This window comes from Mus caroli, unplaced genomic scaffold, assembly GCF_978045245.1.
Source record: "Mus caroli unplaced genomic scaffold, Mus_caroli_1 scaffold_13, whole genome shotgun sequence".
Taxonomy (NCBI): Eukaryota; Metazoa; Chordata; class Mammalia; order Rodentia; family Muridae; genus Mus; species Mus caroli.
Genome location: NW_028227268.1, coordinates 3,579,335 through 3,604,428, shown reverse-complemented (window position 1 = coordinate 3,604,428; position 25,094 = coordinate 3,579,335). Strand labels below are relative to the sequence as shown.

General features: G+C 52.3%; 1 protein-coding gene across 3 annotated transcripts; it reads left to right on the top strand.

Annotated features, from left to right (window-relative positions):
• Positions 1–259: 259 nt before the first annotated feature.
• C1qtnf1 (C1q and TNF related 1) lies at positions 260–23,424 on the top strand. 3 transcript variants are annotated; one of them, XM_021178168.3, is made up of 5 exons: positions 260–390; positions 545–648; positions 15,396–15,554; positions 18,163–18,302; positions 19,488–23,424. In XM_021178168.3, the coding sequence occupies exons 3-5, from the start codon at positions 15,400–15,402 to the stop codon at positions 20,036–20,038; spliced, it is 846 nt and encodes a 281-aa protein (XP_021033827.1). In that variant the 5' UTR covers positions 260–390; positions 545–648; positions 15,396–15,399; the 3' UTR covers positions 20,039–23,424. The 3 variants fall into 3 exon arrangements, with proteins under 3 accessions (XP_021033827.1, XP_029339985.1, XP_021033828.1); XM_029484125.2 differs by having other exon boundaries at positions 260–648; XM_021178169.3 differs by lacking the exons at positions 260–390; positions 545–648 and adding an exon at positions 5,854–5,950.
• The last annotated feature ends 1,670 nt before the right edge of the window (positions 23,425–25,094 follow it).

The following is a 25,094-nucleotide window of genomic DNA, read 5'->3' as shown; positions in this document are numbered from 1 at the left end:
GATTCTCCACCTTTTTGCGGGTCTCTGTCCTGCGTGGAATATCTTCGTCCTGGGCTCACAGCCACCTTCACATCTGGAAAGACCTCTAGATAAACAGAAGTGTCCACCTCCATCCCCTCCTAGCCTGTGCCAGCTCCCTGGGGCGTCCAGAAGTAGGGACAGCCAGTCAGTCAGTCAGCCAGCCAGCCGGGCACACACACAGTTAATCCTTGGCGGCTGCTGTTTGGATAGAAAGCACTAGGAGCGGTCTAGGCTCCTCCGCAACTCACATCTGGCTGGGGTTGGCGCTTTGTATTGGTCCCTCTTTCTTCCTCTCTTCCTCTACTTCTGAGAGAAACCACGTTTCCGTTTCTGGGCAAAGAGACCTTTGAGGCAGCTGAGGAGATAAAGGTGTTGGGACTGCTGTGGCTTGCACCTCCCCCTTTCCTCCTCCTTAAGTGTTTCCCCCTGGGGGACTTTTTTCTCCCTCGGGCTGTCTCTCTCTCTCTCTCTCTCTCTCCCTCTCTCTCTGCTTTGACACGTCTGTGCTTCCCCTCTGACCTAGCCTAGAAGAAGGCTCAGCCCCTGGGAGATGCTCTAAGAGACGCCTCCCCGAGAGCCCTGGGAGGCTGGAGGATTCCATTGCACAGCCGGCTCAGCTGGAAGGAGGTAGGTGGCCTGGTCATCGGACAGACCGGGAAGGACTCCCATGCCTCTGAGCTCTGTCTTCGTGGCTTCATCTGGGTGCCCAGGCGTAACTGAGCAGATGCTTTCTCTGGAGTGAGATGTGACATGGACTTACAGCAAAGGGGCAGACAGAGCAGGGCAGAAGTTTTGGGGACAGCATTGAGTTATTCTTGCTAACTCCCTCTGCACAGACTGGCTGTGCAGAGAGGCAGCCTGTTGGGGCTCCCTGGAGCGTGCAGGGGGCGGGCTCTTTGGCGGGTAGGATGCTGACAGGACCAACTGTGCATTCTTCCACTGTTTTGTGGGGTGTCTCTCTTTCACTCGGATGCTCTTTAGAGGATGTCGAAGGAGAAAGAGCAGCTCTGTTCCCAGCTCGTGCCACCCCATGCCTGTCCGTATCACCTGGGACAGCTAGGATCCAGCTCTGTCCCATCTGTCAGTGGTCAGCTGGAGCCCCAACACTGAACAGGAAGTGTGGACTCTGGCCCCTTCTTCTAACAGCCTCGCTGTTCCTGGAGGACATCCAGTTTGGGCAGGAAAAAACAAATATCCCTTCTCCTTGGACCTTCCTGGGAAGGAAAAGAGCTGCCTATGGTGCTAAGAGTAGCCCTGAGCTAGGGCTGGCTGCAGACTCTAAGATGCCCCAGGATCTTTGCTCAGCCTGTGTCCACCTAGACTCACAAGTCTGGGCATCTCTGTGGGTGTAGATGTAACTTACAAGTTAACCTGAGTCCCACCCCATCTATTCCTGCACCCACCCAGGCTGCTCCCTGCCCTGGAGAGCCTCCTCCCATCCAGTTACTCCTGGCTCCGCCCTGGTCTCTGGGAAGGGTGGGAGGGAGCTGCCTCTCCGACTCCTTTCTGTCCCTGTGACCCGTTTCTTGGAATGGAGACCACAGAACATGATTCTTCAGCTTTGACAACAGGGTTCGGCGTGTGGTTCAGACGCAGGGTGTGTAGTGCCCAGCGTGTGAAAGGTCAGAGGTTGCTTCTCCAGTACTGGAAACAGCCACAACCAAATATTAACTTTAATTTTCGCGGAATATGTTGGCTCAAGACTGTGAGGCAGAAAGGCTGCGGCTAGCCTGAGCCATCCTGAGCCAGACAGCGGTCTGACGGTCTGACAGCGGACAGCAGAGACTATACAGTGAGATGCAGTTTCAAAGTAACCAAACGAAAATAGAGAGAGATGCAGTTTCAAAGTAACCAAATGAAAAGAAAAACAACAATGAAGAAAAAAAAAAAGGAAAAGAAAAACTGAGAAATGTCACTGGGATTCCCCTGGGAGTGAGTGACGTCCTTAGAAACTGCCGGCTCTGCTTTTTATAGTGCACCAACTGTGTGCTGCCTCACAGGAGCCGTGCGGGAGGAGCTGTGTAGTCTCTACCAGGCCCCTCCAGTGCTCACTGGAGAGGAGGGAAACCTGCAGAGGGAAGCAGAGGGCTGAGAACAAGGGATCCTCGGTGCTCCCTGTGTCTCACAGCTCTGCCTAAGGCCCTACCTGCCCCAGGCCCTGCAGTCTACCAGGAAGCATCCCAGCTAAATGGTGTCTTCCCTCCCCAGGGCTCAACTTGGATTCTCTGCCCAGGCAGGAGACACCGAGCTTTTTAACTGTCCCATCTTACTTCCTAGAAACTCACGCATCCACACTCCCTGCTTGCCCCCACTGCGGAGAACTCAAAATAGGTGTTCTGAGGTTCATGGATACCCAGGAACCCTTCCCCCTGGGAGGAGGCAGGCCCTACCAGCTGTCCTGTCCTGGAGGGTGAAGGCAGTCACTGCTCATTCCTGGCTGTAACCTCCCTATTCAGAGCAACCAGCACAGCATTCATTTTTTTCTGAACACACTCCTTTCTGTTATTCTTCCCGGTGCCCGTCCCTCCACACACACCCCCCCTTCATAATTAGCATGACTCATAAACCAAGTATTCGGGCATTGAACTTCATCCATGAAAACAAAGATGAAAAGAATTTCGTAGAAACTATGGGTTCACTCGGGACACCCTCACTCACTGTTTCTTACCCACAGGGGGGTCAGGCCCTTTGGTGGGTCACAGTTACTAGGGCTGAGGGTGGCTGAGGCTCTAGGGTTTAGGTGAGGTTGAGGTCACAATCTGAAGCCAGAAGGGCAGGTTAATGTCCACTGGAGGATGCAGCCTCTGACTGACCACCACCTTCTCTGGAGAGAAAGGACTGGAAGCAGCCTGGGCCCTGGCCTTGAAAGTCGCAGAGATATTGGACGAGTTGTGGCTCCTAGGGACTGTTATTTTGTCCAGTTGTAGTCACTGAAAATTTGCCTTCCACTAATGTCAAGTGACCTACAGTGGCTGTCTGAACAGGACCCCGCCACCTCCCTGACTCATTCACGAGGTGCAAGAGACATTCTGGCTTCTCCAGAGAGCAGTTTGCTTACAGCTAGAGAGGCCCACAGGCACTGGTGCTGGCTCTGAGGGCCCTGCCCTGAGTCCTTGCCCTGGCAGGACCTCTGATGGGTGACTGCAGTCTTGGAGGCCTTCAGAAGTGGTTCCTCTTTCCCTCCTTCCCAGGCAGGAAGGGACATGCTGGATCCCTGCAGGCCTGGTTGGTTTGTGGAGGAACTGGCCTGTGCTCAGGGTGAGGCCTCTGAACCTGGAAGGGCACTGTGTCTCAGAGCCATGGTTAAACAGCAATGGTGTAATACTGGTGCGGCCAGCGGTAGCTCTTCCTGTACTAGCCGGTACCCATTGTGAGACACACACCTTGACCTCACTGGGTAGTGGCAGGGGTTTTGATGCCCCCTCGGCACCACTGACCACTGGGCTTCCGAGCCTGCTTCGGAGGACTTTGTGTATCTACAGTCACCTCCTTGGGCACCTGCCCAGGCACACCACTGGTACTCCATTCACTGACTGGGCCTCTGTGTCTCACCATCTTCCTGGCTGAGGTAGGAATTTCCCTTGAAATGAGATAGTTGACCAGGAGACAGCCTGTAGGCCGTGAGCCGAAGCCCAGGCATCTAGGATGAGGGAGGAGCCAGGATAGGAGAATCGTGCAGAGAAGCCAAGCTCCTGGTGCCCAGGGCTAGGCCAGACGTGCTCTGGCTGCTGTGGCCACATGTGGTAGAGAGGCTCGCATCCTACGGCTGCAGCTCCCCCCACCATGGGGCATCTGGTTACCAGCTGCCCGTTGCCCTGGGTACCAGGGAAGGAGAAGATCCCTCTGGGGGAACTGCCAACCATGGGTGGGCCTGAGGCAGATGCAGGCCAGAAGCTAGGCTGGGTGTGCAACTTCCTCCCTTACATGGCTGGGGCTGGCTTTTCCTACATAGGGTTGTTAGCGCCAGAGCCTGAGCTCCTGGAGGGAGCTTCAACAAGCTAGGTTCAGCCACCGTCCTCAATAGGCCAATTACAGAAACAGGCACATTTATTTAGTGTGGTCACATTGGGAAGAACAAATAAGAGGCCCAGTGACCTCCGAGTCTGTCTCTGAGGTCCTAACGCGAGGTTCTGATGTAAATAGAGGCAAAGTATGCAGCGCTAAGCTGTCCTAGCCAAGGCATGGCGGGCAAGGTGCTGTCCGGTCCACCTCTGACCCACCAGTGCTTCCTTCTCCAAGGTACCTGGGGTGGGGATGGGAATCCCAATTCCACAGGGTCCACTGTCACAACAGTCTAACAGTCAAAGGGAGGGGCCATGTGTCTGTTTGGAATATCTTCATTTTTATCAGGATACTGAGCTAGGTTCTGAGAGCTGTGGAAGGGGATTTGGAAGGTTTCCAGTATCAGAGCTTCTGAGTCTTTTGATATACAAAGCCTCTCCCTCCCTGGGCCTGGGGCCTCCTGAAGATCCACCTATGAGAAGGAGGTGTAGGGTCTGAAGCGCCTATGCCTATGTGATAGATGACCAGCCACAGCTGCTGGGCAGGTAGAGCCTGCTGGAGAGGTGACTAGGCTCAAGTGCTAGAGGCTAGTGTGTGTGTGTGTGTGTGTGTGTGTGAGAGAGAGAGAGAGAGAGAGAGACAGAGAGAGAGAGAGAGAGACAGACAGACAGACAGAGACACAGACAGTGACAGAGAGACAGAGAGACACAGACGAGACAGACACTAGGCTAGAGCCCTGGAGGCTGTTGGGGGCTGACTAGGTTAGAGCCCCAGCCTCCTCTACCCCGAGGTCTTCTTCAGTCTTCACGTTTTCAGAGTGGATCCTCTGGTGTTGTCCATTCATAACTAACTCTTGACATCCCAAGGAACGGGAAGAGAGCATTCAGCCCTTCCCTCAGTAAGGATTCTCCTTCCGGCTGACCACTGGGAGGTGGCTTCGGGGCCTTGTAATTCATCATGCACATTGGTTTTTCTTTCTCACTCTTTCTTTTCTTCCTTCCTTCCTCTCTCTCTATCTCTCTCTTTCTTCTCTTTCTTTCTTCCTTTTTTTTTTTTTTTTTTTCGAGACAGGGTTTCTCTGTGTAGCCCTGGCTGTCCTAGAACTCACTCTGCAGACCAGGCTGGCCTCAAACTCAGAAATCTGCCTGCCTCTGCCTCCCAGGTGCTGGGATTGCCCGGTGGCTTTTCTTGTTATTGTTATTGACAGGATCTCCCTATGTTTGTGGGTCTGGCCTGGTACCCAATATGTGTCTCCCCCCAACCCTCCAGGCTGGCCTTGAACACCACACAGTCTTCCCTGATGACTCTAGGGGCCGGCATTTGGTGTCATCTTGCCGGTACCGCAGAAATTTCTGAACATTGAACCAGGGAAGCCAGGGATGGATCCTTCCTGGTGCCCATACTGTGCCTGGCACTCTGTGCTGCCCTCTGATGAGTAAGTGATGACCAACTGTCTTCTCACGGGTGGCTGCGGGTGTTCCAGCTATCACTAAGCAAGCATCTCAGGTGGGCAGCTCAAACCAGAGCCCAATGTGTGGGAGCGGCCAATGCCCAAGGGAAGGTCGGCACCTTCCTGCCCCAGATGCTGCTAACATCGGCCCACTGCCTGGTGTGGGATGTGTTGCAGGCATTCATAAACAAATGTTCACTAAGGAGTAGAAGGATGTGGGATGTAAGGCTTCAACAGGAGGATGACGTGTTGCTCAGCGGCTCCATGTGAACCACAAATGCTTTACAAACCCTCCCTCCCCACTGCCTGTCAGCTTTCCTAGGCATAGCCAACTTTCCTGGAATAAACAAAAGGCTCTCTTGGTCCCCAGGGCGGGGCTTATTTTTGTCCTCTCTAAGTGGAAAATAATGTGTACTTACTGCGAGGGAAGAGATGGGATTGTTATAGGCGGAAAGAGAGAAACCCAGAGAAGCCCAGGTAGGAGCAGATCTGCAGTGTTGTTTCCAGCCCCGCCCCCCCCCCCCCCCCCCCGCAGTGGCTGTTGGGAGCGGCTGGGTGGGTGGGCTTTAGGGTCGCTACTGTGGGCGGAGACGCCATACTAACCTGTATTTTCCCTCTTTATGGTTCTAGAAACTTCCGAACTAATAAATAATGTACCCTTTTGTACTAAGAGCCACTGCTGGTGGATCTGTGCTCCCCGACCCCCAGCCTGTTCCTTCGTCTCTCTCTCCTTCATCTCTCCCTCCTCCTTTAGACAGAACCAGGCTTTTCTGGTCAGCACAGCCCCATACTTCCCGAGGGTTGAGTTTGCCTCTAATCAACAAGCGTGTTCTTCGTTTTCCACCCAACTGATTACTGTCATTTATCTGATCTGTCTTCCCGGTGGCCTCTGGGGTTCGTAACCGTGGTGCAGAACTGGAGTCTTAGAAGCAGGAGGCTTTCTGAGTGCGGAGAAGGGAAGGATTTGGGAAAGGGTGACTCCAGACTCCAGCGAGATTCAGAATTCAGGCCACCTTTGATGGCACTTGGGTCTCGCTCATGGCCCTCGCCTCATCTGAACAAGTAAAAGATACTCGATGGCTTTGCACTTGGGATTGGCTGCAGTAAAAGTGACACACTGTTGGGGGTGGGGGCGGGTGGGGAGATGCTGCAATGGCTGAATGGTGACTGATCTTCAGGATCCAAGCTCTGCTCCCAGCACCCACACTGGGTGGCTCACAACCAGCCGTAACTAGCCCAAGGGTGCCCTCTACATATGCAGCTCACACACACACACACACACACACACACACACACACACACACACTAAATACTTTTTAAAAGTGGCACCAGATGCCAGAGGGCATAGCAATGATATAGCTCCCATCTTCTAGGAGTTCCTAGTTCCTGGGTAGGTGGTCAAGATGCTGAGGGAGAGGCAGTAATGTCAGGTAGGGGTACAGGAAGCTTGCTAGGTGACTGAGGCTGGTTCTAGAGACATGGCTGTGTGTGTGTGTGTGTGTGTGTGTGTGTGTGTGTGTGGCAGTTAAGAGGGCCATCCATCTAAAGACCCAGAATGGCTGCAGGTAGCTGAGAGATGGGGGAGGGGAGGTCCAAGTTGCTGCTCAGGACTTAAACACTTCCTTTCTTGTCACCAGATACCCTTGAAGTCAAGAGCCATGCTCCCTTTTAAAGCTGCCTCTGGGAGACCAGCTGGTGGTAGGCAGGCAGGGAGTCCTTGGACCAGCTGGGAAAGACTTGGTGCAAAACCCAGGAGGCACAGACCTTTGGGAGCTTGGCTTTGATGTGGAAGATGTATGAGAAGCATGGGTTTTAGCAGCTTCCACAGGGATGTCTTTCACCCAGCTGCTAGCCCTAGGGGAAGAAAAAAAATGTGGGTTGTGGGAGTAGGAGGAGAGGATGAGTTAATTGGGGGGTATGAGGGTCTCATGGCAGGACAGACCAGGGTCATCACAAAGACATCTGGGGACACAGGTACAGAGCCTCTCTGGCTAAAGGCATAGCCAAGAGAAGCCCAGGCAGCAGGGCTTCCCAGTCTGGTGGCCGCTTTGTCTGCTGAGAAGCGTGAAGGTATCCGACCTGAAGTTGTATTGTGTTTAAGTGTTAGCTAATTGAAACAGGCCTGTGTGGCTGGTGTGTTGTGGAGCACAGACTTGGACCTCAGCACCACTACTGGGTGAGGGTGGGGTTGGAGTAGTTGAAGGCATGACAGTTAGGAAGGAAGCCAGAGGAGCTAAGAGCGGAGGAAGCAGCCCTAGAAAGCAACTGTTTTGTGGGGAGACCATGAAGGGTCCATCCATGGGAGGAGTGACATAAGCCTATAAGCTCAGCACAGGGAGGGAGCCAAAACAGGCCAATGGCGAATTCAAGGCCAACCTGGGCTACATAACAATTCAAGGCTAACCTGAGCAATATCATAAGAGCCTATCTTTCTCCCTCCCTCCCTCCCTCCCTCCCTCCCTCCCTCCCTCCCTCCCTCCCTCCCTCCTTCCCTCCTTCCTTCCCTCCCTCCCTCCCTTCTTCCCTCCCTCCCTCCCTCCCTCCCTCCCTCCCTCCCTCCCTTCTTCCCTCCCTCCCTCCCTCCTTCTTTCCTTTTTTTTCTTTATTTCTTTCTTCCTTCTGTAAGGAAGGGTGAATCCAATAGACAGAGTAGAGCAGAGCCTGGAGTAGGAGTGGCCCAACCTGGTAGGTCTTTGGAAGACTTAGTTTTATTTTTGCACATGTGTATGCTACATGTGTGTGGGTGCCCTGGGGCCAAAAGAGAGCTCCAGATCCTAGGAAACTGAAGTTATAGGGGTTGTACTGGAAACTGAACTTGGATCTCTGGAGGAGCAGGGAGTAACCCCTCAACTGCTAGCCAATCTCTCCAGCCCCAATTAGTAGACCGTTTAAAGGACTCACACCGAGCATGGTCTCTTATGCCTGCAATCCCAGTACAGAGGAGGGCTGAAGCAGGAGGGTCACCATGAGGCTGAGTCTACACAGTCAGTGGGTTACAGAATGAAAGCCTTTTCTCAAAACAATAACAACAAAATAAATAACTAAAGCACTCCGGACGTTGCAAAGAACTTGGTTCTGCCTGGTGGTGAGTGTGGCCTGAGCAGCCTGGGTGCGGGAGGGAATAGACAGTAGCAGCAAGATTGACAGATGCTGAGCTGACCAATGAGACAAATGGCATGGCTGACCCAGTAGCCGCTTGGGAGAGGGCAGTGTTCCCTCTTGGAGAGCATCCTCAGGCGGTTCCTGTGAAGTGCTGCGGGGATATCCAGGCTTGGGCTAACCAGACAAAGGCCAGTTTGTGCTGCTTGCAGAGGGCTGGGCATGTTGGAGCCCCAGGCGTAGAATCCCCAGGTTCTTTCCATCCTGGGTCTCGGGAGTAGTCAGCTCGCAGGGCACCGTCGTTCCTGGTGCCAAAGAAATGGGCAGTGGGCCAGGCCACCTGCAGAGTGAGGCTCTGGCACAAGGCCCCTGGGGCCTCTTCTCTCAGATGGTCTTAAAGCTTCCAGCTAGAAGGAGCTCAGCTGGGAGGTGACCTAAGGACACCTGCTCTACTGGAGGAGATCTTTGTTCCCTGGAGGATGCAGAGTCCTGCAGGCTGGAGGTTTTTCAACCACATGGCAGGGTCTGGGCAGACGGAGGCCTGCTTTCTGCTGGGTCTCCTTGGAAGGGTGCAGATTGGGGAGATGCTTTAGGCTAGAGGAGCTCCTGGTCTTTCTTCTCATGATTTTGCCCCAAACAAGACCTCACATCTTTCCAGAGCCAGAGTCCTTTGCTCATAAGCTGGCTGTCCTGGAGGAAGCCACCTTCTCCATCGGCTGGCTTTAAAGCAAACTCCAAACTTTAAAAAGTAAACCCCACTTCTCCAAGACAGGAACAGGAAAAGATATCCAGGCCCCTGGAACACATGTGAGCCCATTCCCCACACAGAGTCCTGGCTCCCTAGCTGTCTCCCTTAGCAGTTGGGGGAAGAGACAGTCTCAGACCATCATGGCCCACAGGGTCACAGAAAGGAAATCATGTATTGAAGAGCCTTCTGCAACCAGGCATAAACACAGGCTCATGGACTAACTGCAAGTCCCTCTACCACCCTCTTGCTCATCTCAAGTTCCGGTGTTTGAGGGATAATGGTATCATGGAGAAGCAAGGACCTGGGAGCTAATGCATGTCAAGTGTTAAGAAAGCACTCAGGACTTTGCACCTCAGTGCGGCATGCTCTCTTCCTTGGCTGAGTCCTGTGCTCTTCAGTGGTTGAAATCAATTCTACCCACTGAGAAAATCCTTGGGTTCCCAGTCTTTGAGCAGACTTTGGAGGCAAAGGTGGACGGACGCATACCTGGAACGAGCAGCAATGGTGGGTGGTGGCCATACTGTGCTCAAAGAGAGCTCTGATGCTACGCTCAATGTGGCTGGTAGCTTGGAGCCATAGGAGCAGTGTAGTGGGATCCAGGCCTCAGGTGCAGAGTGCTGGGACTCAGTGCTCTTCTGCTAGGCTTCCTGAGACCTGAGTGTGAAACTTTAGGGTAGTGTCCAAGCCCCAGCAAAGCTGGATAAAGATACTTGCTTGCCTTGTCTGGGAGGCAGCCAGAGGCCCTGGAAAGCATCTGGTGGGGCCAGTGGCAGGAAGGACAAACGACTTTCAAGGCTCCAAAGGAGGGCTGCTGCTGGTTTAGATGTGCCGGATACAAAGGAGGAAGGAGTCTAAATGACTCCCAGATTTCAGGTTGTTTGTTCATGATTCCTGCCTCCTCCCCCGCTGGCCTCATTTTAATCTAGAACAGAGTTCTCCCCTTGGAACTGCCAGCCATGCCAGCCATGTTCTGTAATGCACGTTCCGATATGGCAGCAATAACGCCATGCACGCGAGTGTCTAGAGCTTGGGAGGTGACTGGCACTTTGGCACGCCTGGGGAGCAGAACTTTGAATTTCATTTTATTATCTTTTATTTATTTATTTATTTACTTACTTTTGCAAATAGAACCCAGTACCTTGTACATGTTAGCCAAGCGCTCTACCATGGATCTAAATCCCAAGCCACCTTGAAATAGTCTCACCAAGGAAACCAGACTAGTCTTAGATTTGAGATGTTCGGGTAGGGGAGTTGCCCAGTTGGTAAAGTGCTTTCATTAAAAGCATAACGACAAGAGTTTGGTCTGCAGAACCTGTGTAAATGGCTTCGTGGTGGTCTGCTGGAGTCATCTCAGTGATGGGAGGCAGAGGTAGGCAGCCCTCAAAGTCCTGACTCCCTGCCTTCTCCTAGGGCATCCTGGGGTAACAGGTATGTGCCCCATGCTTTGTGCTTGGCTTGCGTCTTGTTTTACTTGATTCCACTTTCACAGCAGCCACAGTTTGGGAGAGCAAAGGTCTGGCTTGATGCCTGCTCACCACTCTTCGTTCAGCCCGGAGCACTGGTTTGTTTCTTTCCCTGGACTGTATGCAGTGTTCCTGAGATGGGGACTACCTTTAATTTATGGTTGAATCACCCCCACCCCACCCCACCCCATCCCCCAGCTCTTGCACAACGCCAGGCCAATCTCGGAGCATTCCATAAACCGTGCCTGTGTTAGATTGCCAGCTGAGAGGGCGGCTCCAACTCGCCTTCCAAGGCTCCTGGCTATTCAAGGAGATTACAGGCTTCTTGCCTCTCTGAACAGCTGCGTACCCTGTGAGGATTCCGGGAGAAAACAGTGTTTACAAAATGCTTTTGTCAATGGCACTGAGCTTGGGGGATAACCAAGGGGGATAGCCGAGGCCAAACCCAGGCAGCCTCACACACCAGGAGGCCTTGGTCCAAGACAGGCACAGACAGCCAGAAACAAGAGGGCGGACTTTAAAGGAACATAAGGAAACTGGGCTTGTGGATGAATACTGTTTTTCAGTAAAGGATCCACCACATGAGGTCTGGGAAAGGACAAAAAGTCCCAGCCAGGAAGTGCCCTCACGTGCCCCGCCCTCCTCTAGACCCTGTGAGTGACTTCTCTGCCTTCTTCTGCTGCAAAGAGGGATTCCTGCTTTCTGGGGTGAAGGTTGGGTGGAAGCGGGTGGGGTGGGCCGAGGAAGGATGCTGGGCTCTGTCTGTGGGACGTGGAGGAAGAAATAAGATAACAGTTTCCCGTGGAAGTCAGCTCTCCTCAACAGAGAACAGGGATGGCTCAGGCTGGGGTTGTCCTCAGTGACTGCTACTGCAGCAACCCAGAGACAGGCCGTGCCAAATGAAAGAGAAATAAAAAGGAGAAAGACATGGCTGCCCCTAGGTGTGGTGGAGGAGAAAGTTTATTGTAGATAAAAGGGAGAGTTTAGCCAGAGGCAGGGACATCTGGGGGAATCCAGAGTGGACGTGACCCTGAGCCATGTGAGCAGATGGGGGAGGGGGCAGAGAGCAGCTACTGACCAAGAGGGGCAGCCTGGGCCAAGAGACTGTCTGAGAGAGAGAGAGAGAGAGAGAGAGAGAGAGAGAGAGAGAGAGGACACAAAGACCAGGCAACCACAATGGTTGGATTATATAGGGAAGGAGGGTTGGGGGAGGGGTAGCCCAGCCCCTGGGCTACAGGTAGGGATTGAGGGATGCTGGGAGAAACCTGCAGCCAGGTCTGCTTTAAAATGTTAAATAGGCACATTGGCTATCCAAAGGGCACTTTTGCTTGTCCTGGGTTTGAGATCTAACACAAACCAGTATGGACTGGGGATGGTGGTGTCACCCTTGATCAGGACCTGGCCTTCTCTGGACCTATCTTCCTGTGTGGAGCCTCACAGCAAGAAAGCTTCTTTCTTTGTGGGAGACCCCTCTGTGCTGGGAACAAAGAGATGATCTGTGGCCACCTTTGGTTAGATGTTGGGCAATACTGTTTTTTCCAAAAGTGACTATAAGAATACTGGAGCTGACTTTGCCATAGGGTTTCGTTAAATGATTATTAAGACGGTATGGGGGAAGGGAGTATTTCAGCCTTGACTTGATAAGAATTTGCAAAAGAGGCCAAGTGTACAAGTGTGTGTGTGTGTGTGCACTCACCACACTGCCATCAGCAAAAGCCGTCTACCTTGAGGGGAGGGCTGTTACCCCATCATGTCCTAGCCCAGCTCTGGGCACCCTATTTTCTGACAAACATGTTTAAAATCTCCTTCTCTGGATTGGAAAAAGACACTTCAACTCTTCATGGCAGCCCTAGCACTGGTCCCTGGCTGGGGGTAATTTTGCCCCTGAGTGGACAGACATAGGGCAGGTTCTGGAGTCATTGGTTGTTACAACTGAGGAGGATGTTAACAAGATTTGTGGGTAGAGGCTGGGATCCCACAAAGCACCTTCAGATTTACAGGACAGGGCCCAACATGAGGGGGCTGTCAGCTTCAGATGTCAGCAAAGTCAAGACCAAGAGCCTATGGGGTAGGACTGCCAAAGGTAGCTTTGTGTTTCCTTCCATTCGTATGGCTCCAAAACATCCTGCCAGCATGGAGGAACCTGAGGCAGGAGGATCAAGAGTTTGAAGTCAACCTGGGCTACACAGTGAGGCAGAAAAAATGGAAAAACCAAACCCAAACAGACCCAAGTTTACAAAAAAGAAAAACTTCCTCTTGCCTGGTGCAAGCTTAACACTTACAGGGAGTGGGAGGATAATTGTGAAGGTACCAGGGGAAAACAGGAAATACAGAAACAGAGAAATAAACAGATCGAGGGAACTGAGCTGGATAAATATTTGTTGAGTATTAGTGAAGTCCAGGGTACTGCAGGACACTTGGCTGGGCCAGGTACATCCATGTCTGACAGGGAAAGTCTGGAGGGCCAAGCAAAAGTCTCCATGGCTGGAGACAACCTGATACATAAAATTACCACCGAGGAGGGTTTTCCCAGGTCGAGGTTGAGGAGGCGTCTGGGAGACCGAGACAGAGCACAGCATAAAGTGGGTCTTGTTTGGATAATTTGGGCTGGTTCATCTGAGTTTAACTTGTTCTTGTTTGTGCTCCAGTGTAGCCAGACACCTAGGAGTAGGGTCAAAGCCAGCAGTTCCCTCCCTCTGCCTTCTCACTGTGTGTGCTGTCTATGTGTGTGCATGTGCATGCATGTGTGTGCTGTGCATGTATGTGTGGTGCATATACATGCTGTGTATGTGCATGCTGTGCATGTGTGTAATGTGCATGTGTGTGTCACGCATATGCATGTATATGCTTGCACATGTATGTGCATGTGCATGCTGTGCGTGTGTGTAATATGCATGTGTGTGTCATGCATATGCATGTATGTGCTGTGCACATGTGTGTGCATGTGCATATGTGTGCTGTTTGTGTGCATGATGTGCATGTGTGTGCATGTGCGTGCTGTGCATGTACACATGTGTGCCATACATGTGCACATGTGTACTATGCATGTGTGTTTGGTGCATATGCATGCTGTGTATGTGTATGCTGTGCTGTGTGTAATATGCATGTATGTGTCATGCATATGCATGTATGTGCTGTGCACATGTGTGTTCATGTGCATATGTGTACTGTTTGTGTGCATGATGTACATGCGCGTGCATGTGCGTGTGTGTGCTGTGCATGTTCAGATGTGTATAGGAACACTTCTGTGAGTGGGCATGGGAATGTGTAGAGGCCAAGGACAAACTCAGTTGTTCCTCAGGTGCCATCTGCCTTGCTTTTTGAGAGAGGGTCTCCCATTGGCTTGGGGCTCACAGACTGGCTGGCTAGGGAGCCCCAGGCATCTCTCTGCTTGTCTATGCTTTCACGATCCTGGGATTGTAAGCACAGGCCACCATACCTGGCTTTTACTTCTTTTTATTTAGTGTGTGGATTCTAGGAGTGGAATTCGTGTCTCTGTGCCTGTGAGGCTAGTGCTTAACCACAGAGAGCTCATCCCAATCCCCTCTGTTCTCATTTACAAACGGCATACTAATGAATGAATATTGTCTCCCAGAAAGATTGGCCCTGGGATCACATGAGGCCTGGGTGGGATAGAAGTGATTAATGAGGACATATTCTCATATCTACCCCTACCTCATGGGCCCGGAAAATTAATTGGAAGGATGTACGGAATCTCAGCCGGGCGCCTGGTGCCGCCGCAGGGCCTGTTAACTGCTTATCAGTCCAAACAGGATGAAGGTGCTCTCAGCTGTGGGGCAGGAATGCAGCGCTGCTGACAGGTGCCAAGGTTTGGGGGTGTGGCCAGGAGGTGACACGCAAAGCACTGTCAGCAGATCCTTGGCAGCACCGGGGTGTGTTGAAAACACAGACCCCAGAGGCCCTGCCCTGGTCAGCTGAACGAGAAGCTGAAGTTTAAGACAAGTCCTAGGTTTGAGAAGCCAAGGGCTGGACTATAGACTGAGGTGTGTAGCCATAGGGAAAGAAGGACAGGCTCTGCTTGTCCTAGGCCAGGACCTTAGAGATGACAGGTAGATGGGGCAAAGAATTTAGACAAGAACTTAACAGCGTGCGTGCGCACACACACATACACACACACACACCAGCACTTTCTTTGGCTAGCGGTGGGGGACACTGGGATTAAGGAGGGACTTGAAGGACAGGCTCCATATTGGAAGAGAAGTGGTCCGTCCTAAGCTTTTGCCTGAAAGCTGAGGGCTGTGAAATGGGATTGAGTTGGATAGACGATGGATGCAAACGGACACTCGCTCAGCGCCCCCTGGTGGCCGAAAACAGCTGCTGCCAGTTTCTGCCCACCAGCCCGTCTAGAGGGTTAGTGGCCCAACTCTACTGGGATTGGTTTTGCTCATTGACAGGTGTCAGCAGGTGATAGGCTCTCCTTCCTGAGAGACTGATGCAGATGACCCCTTTGCTCAGTGAGTCAACAGCTCTTGTCGAGGTGTGTGTGTGTGTGTGTGTGAGATGTGGGGCTGGGCAGGCAGACAGCTCTCACTGTTGGCTGTTCTCTGTAGAATCCCTTCCTAACCCATGTCCTCTCCTTGTGTTTTGGCAGGAAGATGGGCTCCTGTGCACAGGGATTCATGCTGGGATGCTGCCTGCTGCTGGCCATCACCTGGGGCCCCGTCCTGAGCCTTGTGCCACGCGTTCAGGAGGAACAACAGGAGTGGGAAGAGACAGAGGAGCTGCCATCTCCTCTGGATCATGTGACAAGGTAAGGGCCTGAGGTAGTATGCTGGCGGGGGTTCTCCATCTGACCGGGTCAAGTGTTTGAGGTTTGGGGTGGTCCAGATGTGATTGCTTTGAGCTGCAAAAGGCAAAGTGGGAGCTGAGAGGTAGCGCTAGGGAGGCTGACCCTGGAGGTCTGTGACCTGAGCATCTTGTCTGATTATGAGGATGGCGGTTCCATCTCATCCTGACACCAGGGCAGCTGGGTCTACGAGAACTTTACATTTCTGTCCTGAGAGGGCACCTGTTCTGCCTTCGCCTTTAGCTTGGCCTCCCAAGAATAAGTGCCAGGGCTCTAGGAATGCACATAGACAGGAGGCAGGGACAAGAGGTCTCAAGCAACTTACTCTTTTATAAAGCAGTGATACAGTCTAGAAGGCTTGCTCAGGCTCATTTTCTCTGCCAGCTAATGAACTAAGAAACAAAAAACCAGGAAGAATCTCAAGCCCAAGCAACCTCAGAGAAGTATCAAACGCCACAGACAGCAGCAACAGCTGAAGAAAGGCATTTGTTGGCGAGCGAGGAAACACATGCAGCTGACACACAAAGAAAAGACCCTATGCAAAGCAGAGGGGGAACCCAGAAAGCCAAAAAGTCCAGTCTCTTCTCAAGGGCTGGGGCGGTAGACTGGCCTGTAACTAAGGTAGCATGTCCTGATCTGGCCTTGAGCTTGTTGAGCGAGTCCAACAACAGAAGCCTGCTGGTTTGGATACCAAGACAACAAAACCTTTGTTTTAAGCTGCCAGGCTTTTGTCTCAAGTCAGGAGGGCGAGGAAGAAGCCATCTTGGAAAATTCCACACCTTTACTGTGACCCCTCTCCCTTTCTGTCTACATACCAGGCTAGGAATGAGCCAGTAAGGATGGACCGGCAGACCAGGTATCAGCTTCTCTTGAGAAGTTATAAAGGACTTGAGGACGGCAGTCCCTTGCCGTAATGCATGTGACCCTTAGCAGACCTAAGACTGTGGGGAAATATTTTGTAGGGTCTTCAAATGGGAGGCATGCACAAGGCTCCATGCTGACTTGGGCTTTCCTGCCCATTGGCTCAACTTAACACCCAAGTTTCCAGGCAGAATTTGGTGCCAAAAACCCAAAACCCTTTGTTTCTTCTTCCTCTTCTCTGTTTTCATTCAGCAAGCATTAAGTAGCTGCTGTCATTCAGGCTGTCTCCTGGGTCCTAGAAAAACATATGGAGGACAGACCTTGGTTTCTAGACACTCGAAGGCCACAGGGGGACAGTACACACGATACAGTACTGGCTCCGGAGTACGGCTGCATCCACAGTGCCGTACCAGGGTCGTCCTGGGTGTGGGAGAAAAAGGCAGAATTCTATAGGCTGAGGTAGGTGGCTAGTGCAGGAGGGAGGGTGGTTTGGGGTGGTGGGAGCTGGGGCCCAGGGCTTGCCTTCATGTCTATGACCCTCAGTGGTTTATAGACCCAAGGCTATGGAAGATATTTTGTAAGGAGAGGCATGTACAAGGCTTCAAGTATTGGAAGTTTTAAAGCCTGAACCCGAGGCAGCTGAATGTGAGGGAAACCCTCTCATGCAGCCTTCATTCTGGAGGGGTTAGTGAGTCCTACAGGAGAGGTTTGTATTCAAGAGGTTTCTAGAAGGAACTGTGGAGGGAAGCATCAGAGGACGCATTGATGGTGAAGAGACAAGCTCTAGGACCGCTGTTTACATGGTGCATTAGAGATGGTAAGGTCCCAGGATGGTCCTGGGGTGCTTTGGATAGGGGTTCACTCCCCAGGACTTGCTGGATATGGAGGGAGAGATCAGGAGGCCAGAAGGCTCCATTCTGATCACTAGAATGTATTGGAAAAGGCATTTGGAGACAATAGGTTTCAGAGTCCAAGGGTCATTATGAGACCTTCAATTCTGGACACAAGACACCTGTGGAACCTGTTGAATGGGGTGGGGTAATGGAGATGTCCCACAAGAGGTCTGAAGCTTAGGAGACAGGCATGAGTGAGTGTCTTTCTCCAGGAACTGGGTTTCCATGTGATTGGACTCAGGGCATGTGTGGTCTGGGGGTAGATGGGGGTAGATGGTCTGGGGGTTAGAGAGGGTATGGCTGGCTTAGATTCCTCTGTGTGCCATGGAGCCTCTGGGAGGAGAGCAAAGTGCAATGTTGCACATGGCCATGAGGTGGCAGTGTAGAGCCATTACGGCCCAGCAGCAGCTGTAGCCCAGAGGCACCCAATGAGGAATTGAATGGAGACTTTAAAATGAGTTGCTGGTAGATGGGTTTCAGATCCTTAGCCCAGTCCTTCACCACTGAAAGACCTGGTATTGAGGGAGTGGCTTCGTCATCTAAGCCCTCAGGTCATTGGCATTTGTGTTATCTTTGCTTTGGATATATTACAACCCATAGTGGTGTGTGTGTGTGTATGTGTGTGTGTGTAGGGGTGTGCAGGGGTAGCTGTCTGGTGTTTGAGTTGAGGACCTCAGAATCCTCCCCCATGCCTATGTTAAACAGATCTTGCATTGCTAGGGGAAGGAGAGCAAGGTGAGGCAGGCCATGTGTCCACAGCAGCAGGAGAGAGTTCCCAACACAACACAAATCACGACTCTGTTGGCTTATTCCCCCAGGCCTGAAGAAACACAAGAGAAGTATAGCCCTCGCCAGGGTGAGGACCTTCCCACTTCCCGGTGCTACCGATGCTGTGACCCCAGCACTCCTGTATACCAGACAATTCCTCCACCCCAGATCAACATCACCATCCTGAAAGGTGAGAGGCTTTGGACATGGTTTGGGGTCTGGTTCCCTGAGGCTGCTTTATAGACATGGAGAGGGAGACGTTGCTGGGCAGGGCTGGGCAGGAATAGAGGGTCACTACCATAGAGCAGAGGTGGGTGTCATCTGGAGGGAAGACATTTTGAATTTTAAGCTGTGACCCTGTTCAATGAGCAGCAGCAGAAGGTTCAGTGGGTTAGAACAAAGCAGGAGGCCCTGAGTTCAAATCCCTAGCACCCACGGAAAAAGCTAGGAATGGGTGCCTGTAACCCCTGTAACCATCATGGGGAGGGGCGGGAGCAGGTGGACTCTAGAGTCAGTCTTTCTTCTCTCTCTCTCTCTCTCTCTCTCTGTCTCTCTCTCTGTGTCTCTCTCTCTCTTTCTCTCTCAGATTTATTTATTATGTATACAGCGTTCTGCCAGAAGAGGTCACCAAATTTTATTACAGATGGCTATGAGCCACCTTGTGGTTGCTGGGAATTGAACTCAGGACCTTTGGAAGATCAGTCAGTGCTCTTACCCACTGATCCATCTCACCAGCCCGAGTCAGGCTTTCTGAAGCAATAAGATTTACTGGGAGAGCTTACGTTAGCCAAAAGGTGAGGGGAGAGAAAAGAGGACACAGGCATCCTCTCTGGCCTCTCCAAGTGGCCTTAGGGTGTGTTTACATACATGTCACATGTGTGACACACACACACCACCACACATACATGAAGAGAGACCTCAGGGATTCTGCCCAACCCCATTTGCACAGGACGTGCAGACCTGTAAGGTCTTTGTTTTGAAGCAACACCTAAGCCATTTCTCTGAAATGCTGTGCTGTATAGATAACTTCACATAACCCCAGGGAATGCTTACAACCTAGATACTACCACCACCACCCCCTCACTGAGTCCTGACATCTGCAGTCCATTTACTCCGAGTGAGCCCAGGCCTGGCCACAGAGCCTGCTGCTTGCAGACAAACCCATATACTCCTTTATCTCTGCCAGGACTTTCCAGACAGAAACTGAGAAAGTGTGCCCTCTGGATGCACATAGGCCAACTGTTGACAGTGGAAAAGTTATTACCACTAATGACGTGAGCCTCCTGCTAAGGGGTGCCAGAGAAGATGCTGGGATGTGGAGTTAGATGGCAGGCTGGCCTCCCTTGAAACCTCGTATCTTTTTGTTATCTCTTAGGCGAGAAAGGTGACCGAGGGGATCGAGGCCTCCAGGGGAAGTATGGCAAAATAGGTTCTACGGGTCCCAGGGGCCATGTTGGCCCCAAAGGGCAGAAGGGATCCATTGGAGCCCCTGGGAACCACTGCAAGAGCCAGTATGCAGCCTTCTCCGTGGGCCGGAAGAAGGCTTTGCACAGTATGGACTACTTTCAGCCTGTGGTCTTCGACACGGAGTTTGTGAACCTCTACGAACACTTCAATATGTTCACTGGGAAGTTCTACTGCTATGTGCCAGGCATCTACTTCTTCAGCCTCAACGTGCACACTTGGAACCAGAAGGAGACGTACCTGCACATCATGAAGAACGAGGAGGAGGTGGTGATCCTGTACGCGCAGGTGAGCGACCGCAGCATCATGCAGAGTCAGAGCCTGATGATGGAGCTGCGGGAGGAGGACGAGGTCTGGGTGCGTCTCTTCAAGGGCGAGCGTGAGAACGCCATTTTCAGTGACGAGTTCGACACCTACATCACCTTCAGTGGCTACCTGGTCAAGTCAGCCTCTGAGCCCTAGCGGACACTCCTATGGAGCTCTCGTGGACTGCTGACCTCCTTGCCTGGCACCCTGACCTATCCCCGCATTCTACAGACACTGGAGTCCTGCCCCGGGCTGACCCCATTTTCTCTCTGCTCCATCCTGGCTTCCTTGGCCTTGGCTTCCAAAGTTTTGGCTTTTGACAAGATGCCCTTGGCCACTGGGAATCCCAAAGGACGGTGCGGTCCCAGATCTGGCTGCTACCCTAAGCAGAGAGCTGCCGGCAGATGAAATCATTGGGCGGGGAGCCTGTGAGGATATTGGGGGGCCTCCAGCTCCTTCTGTGTACACAGCCTTAGACGACCCTGTGCTGTGTTGTCCCGTGGCCACAGGGTGTTCCAGAGCACAGCCCCTGTGTGTTCCCATTCCTGGATGCAAGTAAGCAAATATCATGGGTTTCTTAGGAACAAAGTCAAGCAGAAAAGAGAAAGAAAGGTGGTGTTAGTTTTGGCTTTCCAGCCAGCTGGAGGGAGGGATGGAGAGAGAGAGAGAGAGAGAGAGAGAGAGAGAGAGAGAGAGAGAGAGAGAGAGAGAGAGAGATTTGTATTGGGGAAACTGAGGCACAGGAAAAGCATGAATGGCAACAGAGTAGCTGCAGTTTGTGGGTTTGAAAACCACATCTGACTTAACTCTAGATCACATATGAGCTTTCCTGGGGACAGCAGGACTGACCTCCGAGCTCTGTTGACATGCTATAGCCTTGCCCAGGGGCTGGTCAATCTTTCTGAGCCACACTAGTAAAAGGGTTGGGGGAGAACACCAAGTGTCCCCTGTGGTTGGCTCTGGGCTGGTGGCAGCATCCTGCTTGCCCCAACTCACAGGATCCTGACAGCGGCTGGGAACCTCAGGGACTCCTGCAGCTTTCTCTGTAAGAAATAAAGCTCCTACTATGTACCTCTCTGCTCTGCTCCACTTCCCCAGTCACTCTGCACCCCAAGGTGGGAGGGATCTCTTGCCTGTTGGGACATCAGTTCCCCTTCCTCCTTCCTGGTGAATTAACCATGGGAGGACCAGGGCTCAGATTTGGGTTCCCAAACTGCCCTTCACCATCCCTGGTGTCCTGCTTCCTTCCTAGTTCAGCATCTCGTCTGGGTACTTGATGCTTTGATGAGTCTGATAGACCTGCCCAGCCCTCACACAGCCCTAGTCAGCTTGTGGACACGTGAGAGGGACTTCCTTTGGGACCCAGAGCTGGGGTAGAGCTATAAAAATCTACCTATTCCTGGGTCAACTCCAAGTGGTAGAAGAGGACACAGGCTATCCCACCGCTAGCTCAGACTCAGGGAAGGCCTCAGGCCTAATTCTCTGATTGCAGAGAACCTGTGTTCTTTCCCCATCTCACCCCGTGTTGATCCCCAGGGCCTGGGCCACTGGATATCTGCTTTGTGCCAACTAGGCCTTACTTGCTGCTTCCTGGTGGCCCTTGGTTAGGATCCCTCTCTTTTCCTTCTGGAGCTCAATGTATGCATATGCCACCTCCAAAGGGGCTTCTGCTGGTCAGACTCTCCAAGCCACTTCCTTGGGCGTGCCTACAGCAGAGGCTGCTGCCTCCTGTGCTCTACCCTGCTCTTTCCAGAAAACATTAAACTTGCCATGGCAATTCACAGCAAGCTGGCATTTTTTGGTCTGCTCATTGGATAGAGTGCTCCTTCTTCCTTCCTCCCCATCTAGAGTGCTCCTTCTTCCCTTTTCCCCATCTAGAGTGCTCCTTGTTCCCTCCTCCCCATCTAGAGTGCTCCTTCTTCCCTCCTCCCCATCTAGAGTGCTCCTTCTTCACTTTTCCCCATCTAGAGTGCTCCTTCTTCTGTCCTTCCCATCTAGAGCACTCCTTCCCATCTAGAGTGCTCCTTCCTTCTCCCCATCTAGAGTGTTCCTTCTTCTCTCCTCCCCATCTAGAGTACTCCTTCTTCCCTCCTCCCATCTAGAGTGCTCCTTCTTCCCTTTTCCCCATCTAGAGTGTTCTTTCTTCTGTCCTCCCCATCTAGAGTGCTCCTCCCCATCTAGAGTGCTCCTCCCCATCTAGAGTGCTCCTTCTTCCCTCCTCCCCATCTAGCACCCACCCTTCTGCTTATTAATCCAATGGAGTCCTCAACTTTATACTCAGGGACCTGTCGGGGCCCTAATTGTCGCATTCCTACCAAGGACACGAGGAACTCCTGATACGGAGTATCTAGAGCTGCCCAGTGTGTGGACAGGCCTGGAGACTCCCAGGAGGTAGAGGCTTGTTCTTCTGCACTGGAGTGTGATCAACAGAGCAGGTAGCCCCTGGCCTGGCCTGGAGCCTGAACTGAATGGCCATCCTGGGGCTGTGTCACAAAGGCCCAGAAACCAGGTGGCTGCACACAGACAATCTCTTCTCATAATTCTGGGAGTCAGAGTTCAAAATCCAGCTGTAAGCAAGGCGGTGCTCATAGCACTGGCTGGGAGACTGCTTCCTGCTGCCTGCATCTCCAGACATGCCTTGCCTGGAGGAAGGGATCATATCTCTTCAGCCTTCCTGTCCTGACTCCACATGACCTCCTTTCAAGGACACTTGGAACTGCATTCAGGGTCTCCTTAAATCCAGGACTCACTCTTTCCATATTCCACACAAGCCCATCGGCTAGAGATCTGTGAATGGACACACTGACAGGTGCCAGAGGCCAGGGTGTGTGTGTCTCTACTGGGGATCGCAGTGGAGCTTGCTGTGACAACTCATGGGTTTGGACACCTAACAGTCTCTCTTTGTCTCTGTGGTGAAGGGTAGGCACTTCTTTTCACTACTGGCCAGCAGGTCAGTAGCCACACTCTCCTTTCCACCTTCCAGCAGCTGGCTTGGAAGCTGGAACCAGCAGCTTGGCAAACAGCTGGCCTTCTGCCTTTGCCTGGTGCTGGGAGCCCATGTGGCCATGCTCGGCCTTGGGATGGGGCCACAGTATAGCAGGTGGACACAGGGCCCTTATTAAAAAGCAAGCTTCTTTCTCCACAGTATAGAGGCTGTTGGGCAGAGAGAGGCCTTGCAGTTGCCTGGATGTGGGGTCCAGGGCTTTTCCCAAACGGACCTAGAAGGAATACATCAGCCTCACTCAAGGGCCACTGGCTGCCTGCCCTCCTGTCCTGTGGGACGTGTACACTCGACCCACAGCTGGCCCGGTCACCACGGAGAAGAAGGTGGCATTTGCTCTGGTGCCCAAGTGATCCCCGTGACAGATCTCATGTAGGCCAGGCTGATCTTAAACTCACTCTATGATAAACCTGACCTTGAACTCCTGATCCTCCTGACTCCACGTCCTGAATGCTGGGATTACAGGTGTGCCCCAATATGCCTGACCTTTTAAAATGTTAGCATATATTAATTATAGATAATAAAGAGTTTTCTGATGACATTTGCGTCCATGTGCACACTGTAGTTCAATCATAGCCAGTCCTTAGAATCCGTTCCTTTCCCCTTTACTCACTAGTTCCCCTTGTATGTGTGTGTGTGCCTGTGCATGTGTGTAATTGCATGTGTGTGTGTGCACGTGTGTGTGTGTGTGTCTCCCAGTGAGTTTCATCAGGGTTTATTGCAGGAGCACAGACAGCTTATCAATGAAGAACAAATGCCTTTCCCTCAGGCAATTGTGTGTAAGTCCTCAGGGTGTGGGTGTGAGAGTCCATCCCAGTTCCAGGGTTGAGTGTGCAAGAGCCCAGTTGTATACAGGTAGTCACAACTGCTGAATCCGAGTGTGTGCAGCCATGACATGACCACAAGTCAGTGGTTTTTGCTTTTGCCATTTTATTACTTGTTCATCTATTTGTCTTATCTCTCTCTCTCTCTCTCTCTCTCTCTCTCTCTCTCTCTCTCTCTCTCGACTGTATCATACTGTGCTGAGATTACAGTCGTGTGCCTCGGTGCCTTCTCTGGTGTCCCTCATAAGATTTAATTTTATGTATATGGGTGTTTTGCCCACATGCACGTAAGTTCAGCATATGTGTGAGTATTTTGAAGCCAGGAGAAGGTGTCAGAGACCCTGGAACTGAGCTGCCAGCATGTGGGTTCTGGGAACTGAATCCAGCTTCTCTGCAAGAGCTGTAAATGCTCTTAATACTCCACACCCCTACCCTGCACTGACAGATTTTTCTCTATGTAAAACCATGAAAGGCAACCTGGTCTCTGGTTGAGCTAGGTTGGAAACCCCAGTGACCCTGCAGAACGGTAGGCATTTTGCCCACGCTCCTAGACACCAGGTTCCTGACATGAGGCCATAGCTCTCCATAATTCTGTGGCCATCAGTCACATAAAGGCAATGTCCTAAGCCCCTCCACAGATAGAGGATGTGACCACAGATCATGTAGCCTCAAGACAGACCCATTTTAATGAAGTACCTGAAGGTCTGAAGGGCTTAGCCAGTAAACTCCTCTTCCCAGACACTCCTCCTTGCAAAAGGTATTTAATCTCAGGCCTGCCACTGCCCTGAGAAAGTAGGGTACAGCATTACTCATGGCCACTCTCCACCATGACAATAAATGTCTTAAACCATGGACTGCCGATTTTCACTGGGATCCACAGTGGGGAACAATGGAACAGGCCTTTGTCTAAAGAGCCAGTCTAATCTCCTGCAGAAGGCCTCTCAGCGCTCCCAGCCAGGGCTTCCACCAAGCCAACAAGCTAAGGATTCTCCTCCCCTGGGCACCCAGCTGGAGCACTCCCCTCTTCCCCCCTCTGCCCTGGGCTAGATCTAGCTCGTGGGTCCCCACTCTGTGCTCAGCTCTTCCTTGGCATTCAGCAGCGCCTGGGGTACCCAAGAGCCGGAGAACCAGATGGTCCTGGCCTCCACACAGGACTGGGGACCCCCTAGCCGGCTCCGGCAGTCCCTGGGACCTCAGACTGCGCTCCCCCACCCCCAGAGCGGGGTCCTGTGACTTCCTATGGCCCAACGCTAGCCAACGCCCGCCTGGCACCGGCGTGGGGTAAGCGCAGTCAAAACTTCCAGCCTCCACGAGCAGCAGCAGCCTGAGTCCCGAATGCACGAGGGACACCCTATAACCCACATCCCTAGTCTCCGAATAGGTAAAT

Bases quoted from the DNA above. Each gene is read 5' to 3' on its own strand.
- C1qtnf1 (XM_021178168.3), top strand. From the start codon at position 15,400: ATGGGCTCCTGTGCACAGGGATTCATGCTGGGATGCTGCCTGCTGCTG. The intron at 15,555-18,162 runs GTAAGGGCCTGA...TTATTCCCCCAG, and splicing joins CCTCTGGATCATGTGACAAG to GCCTGAAGAAACACAAGAGA. The intron at 18,303-19,487 runs GTGAGAGGCTTT...GTTATCTCTTAG, and splicing joins CAACATCACCATCCTGAAAG to GCGAGAAAGGTGACCGAGGG.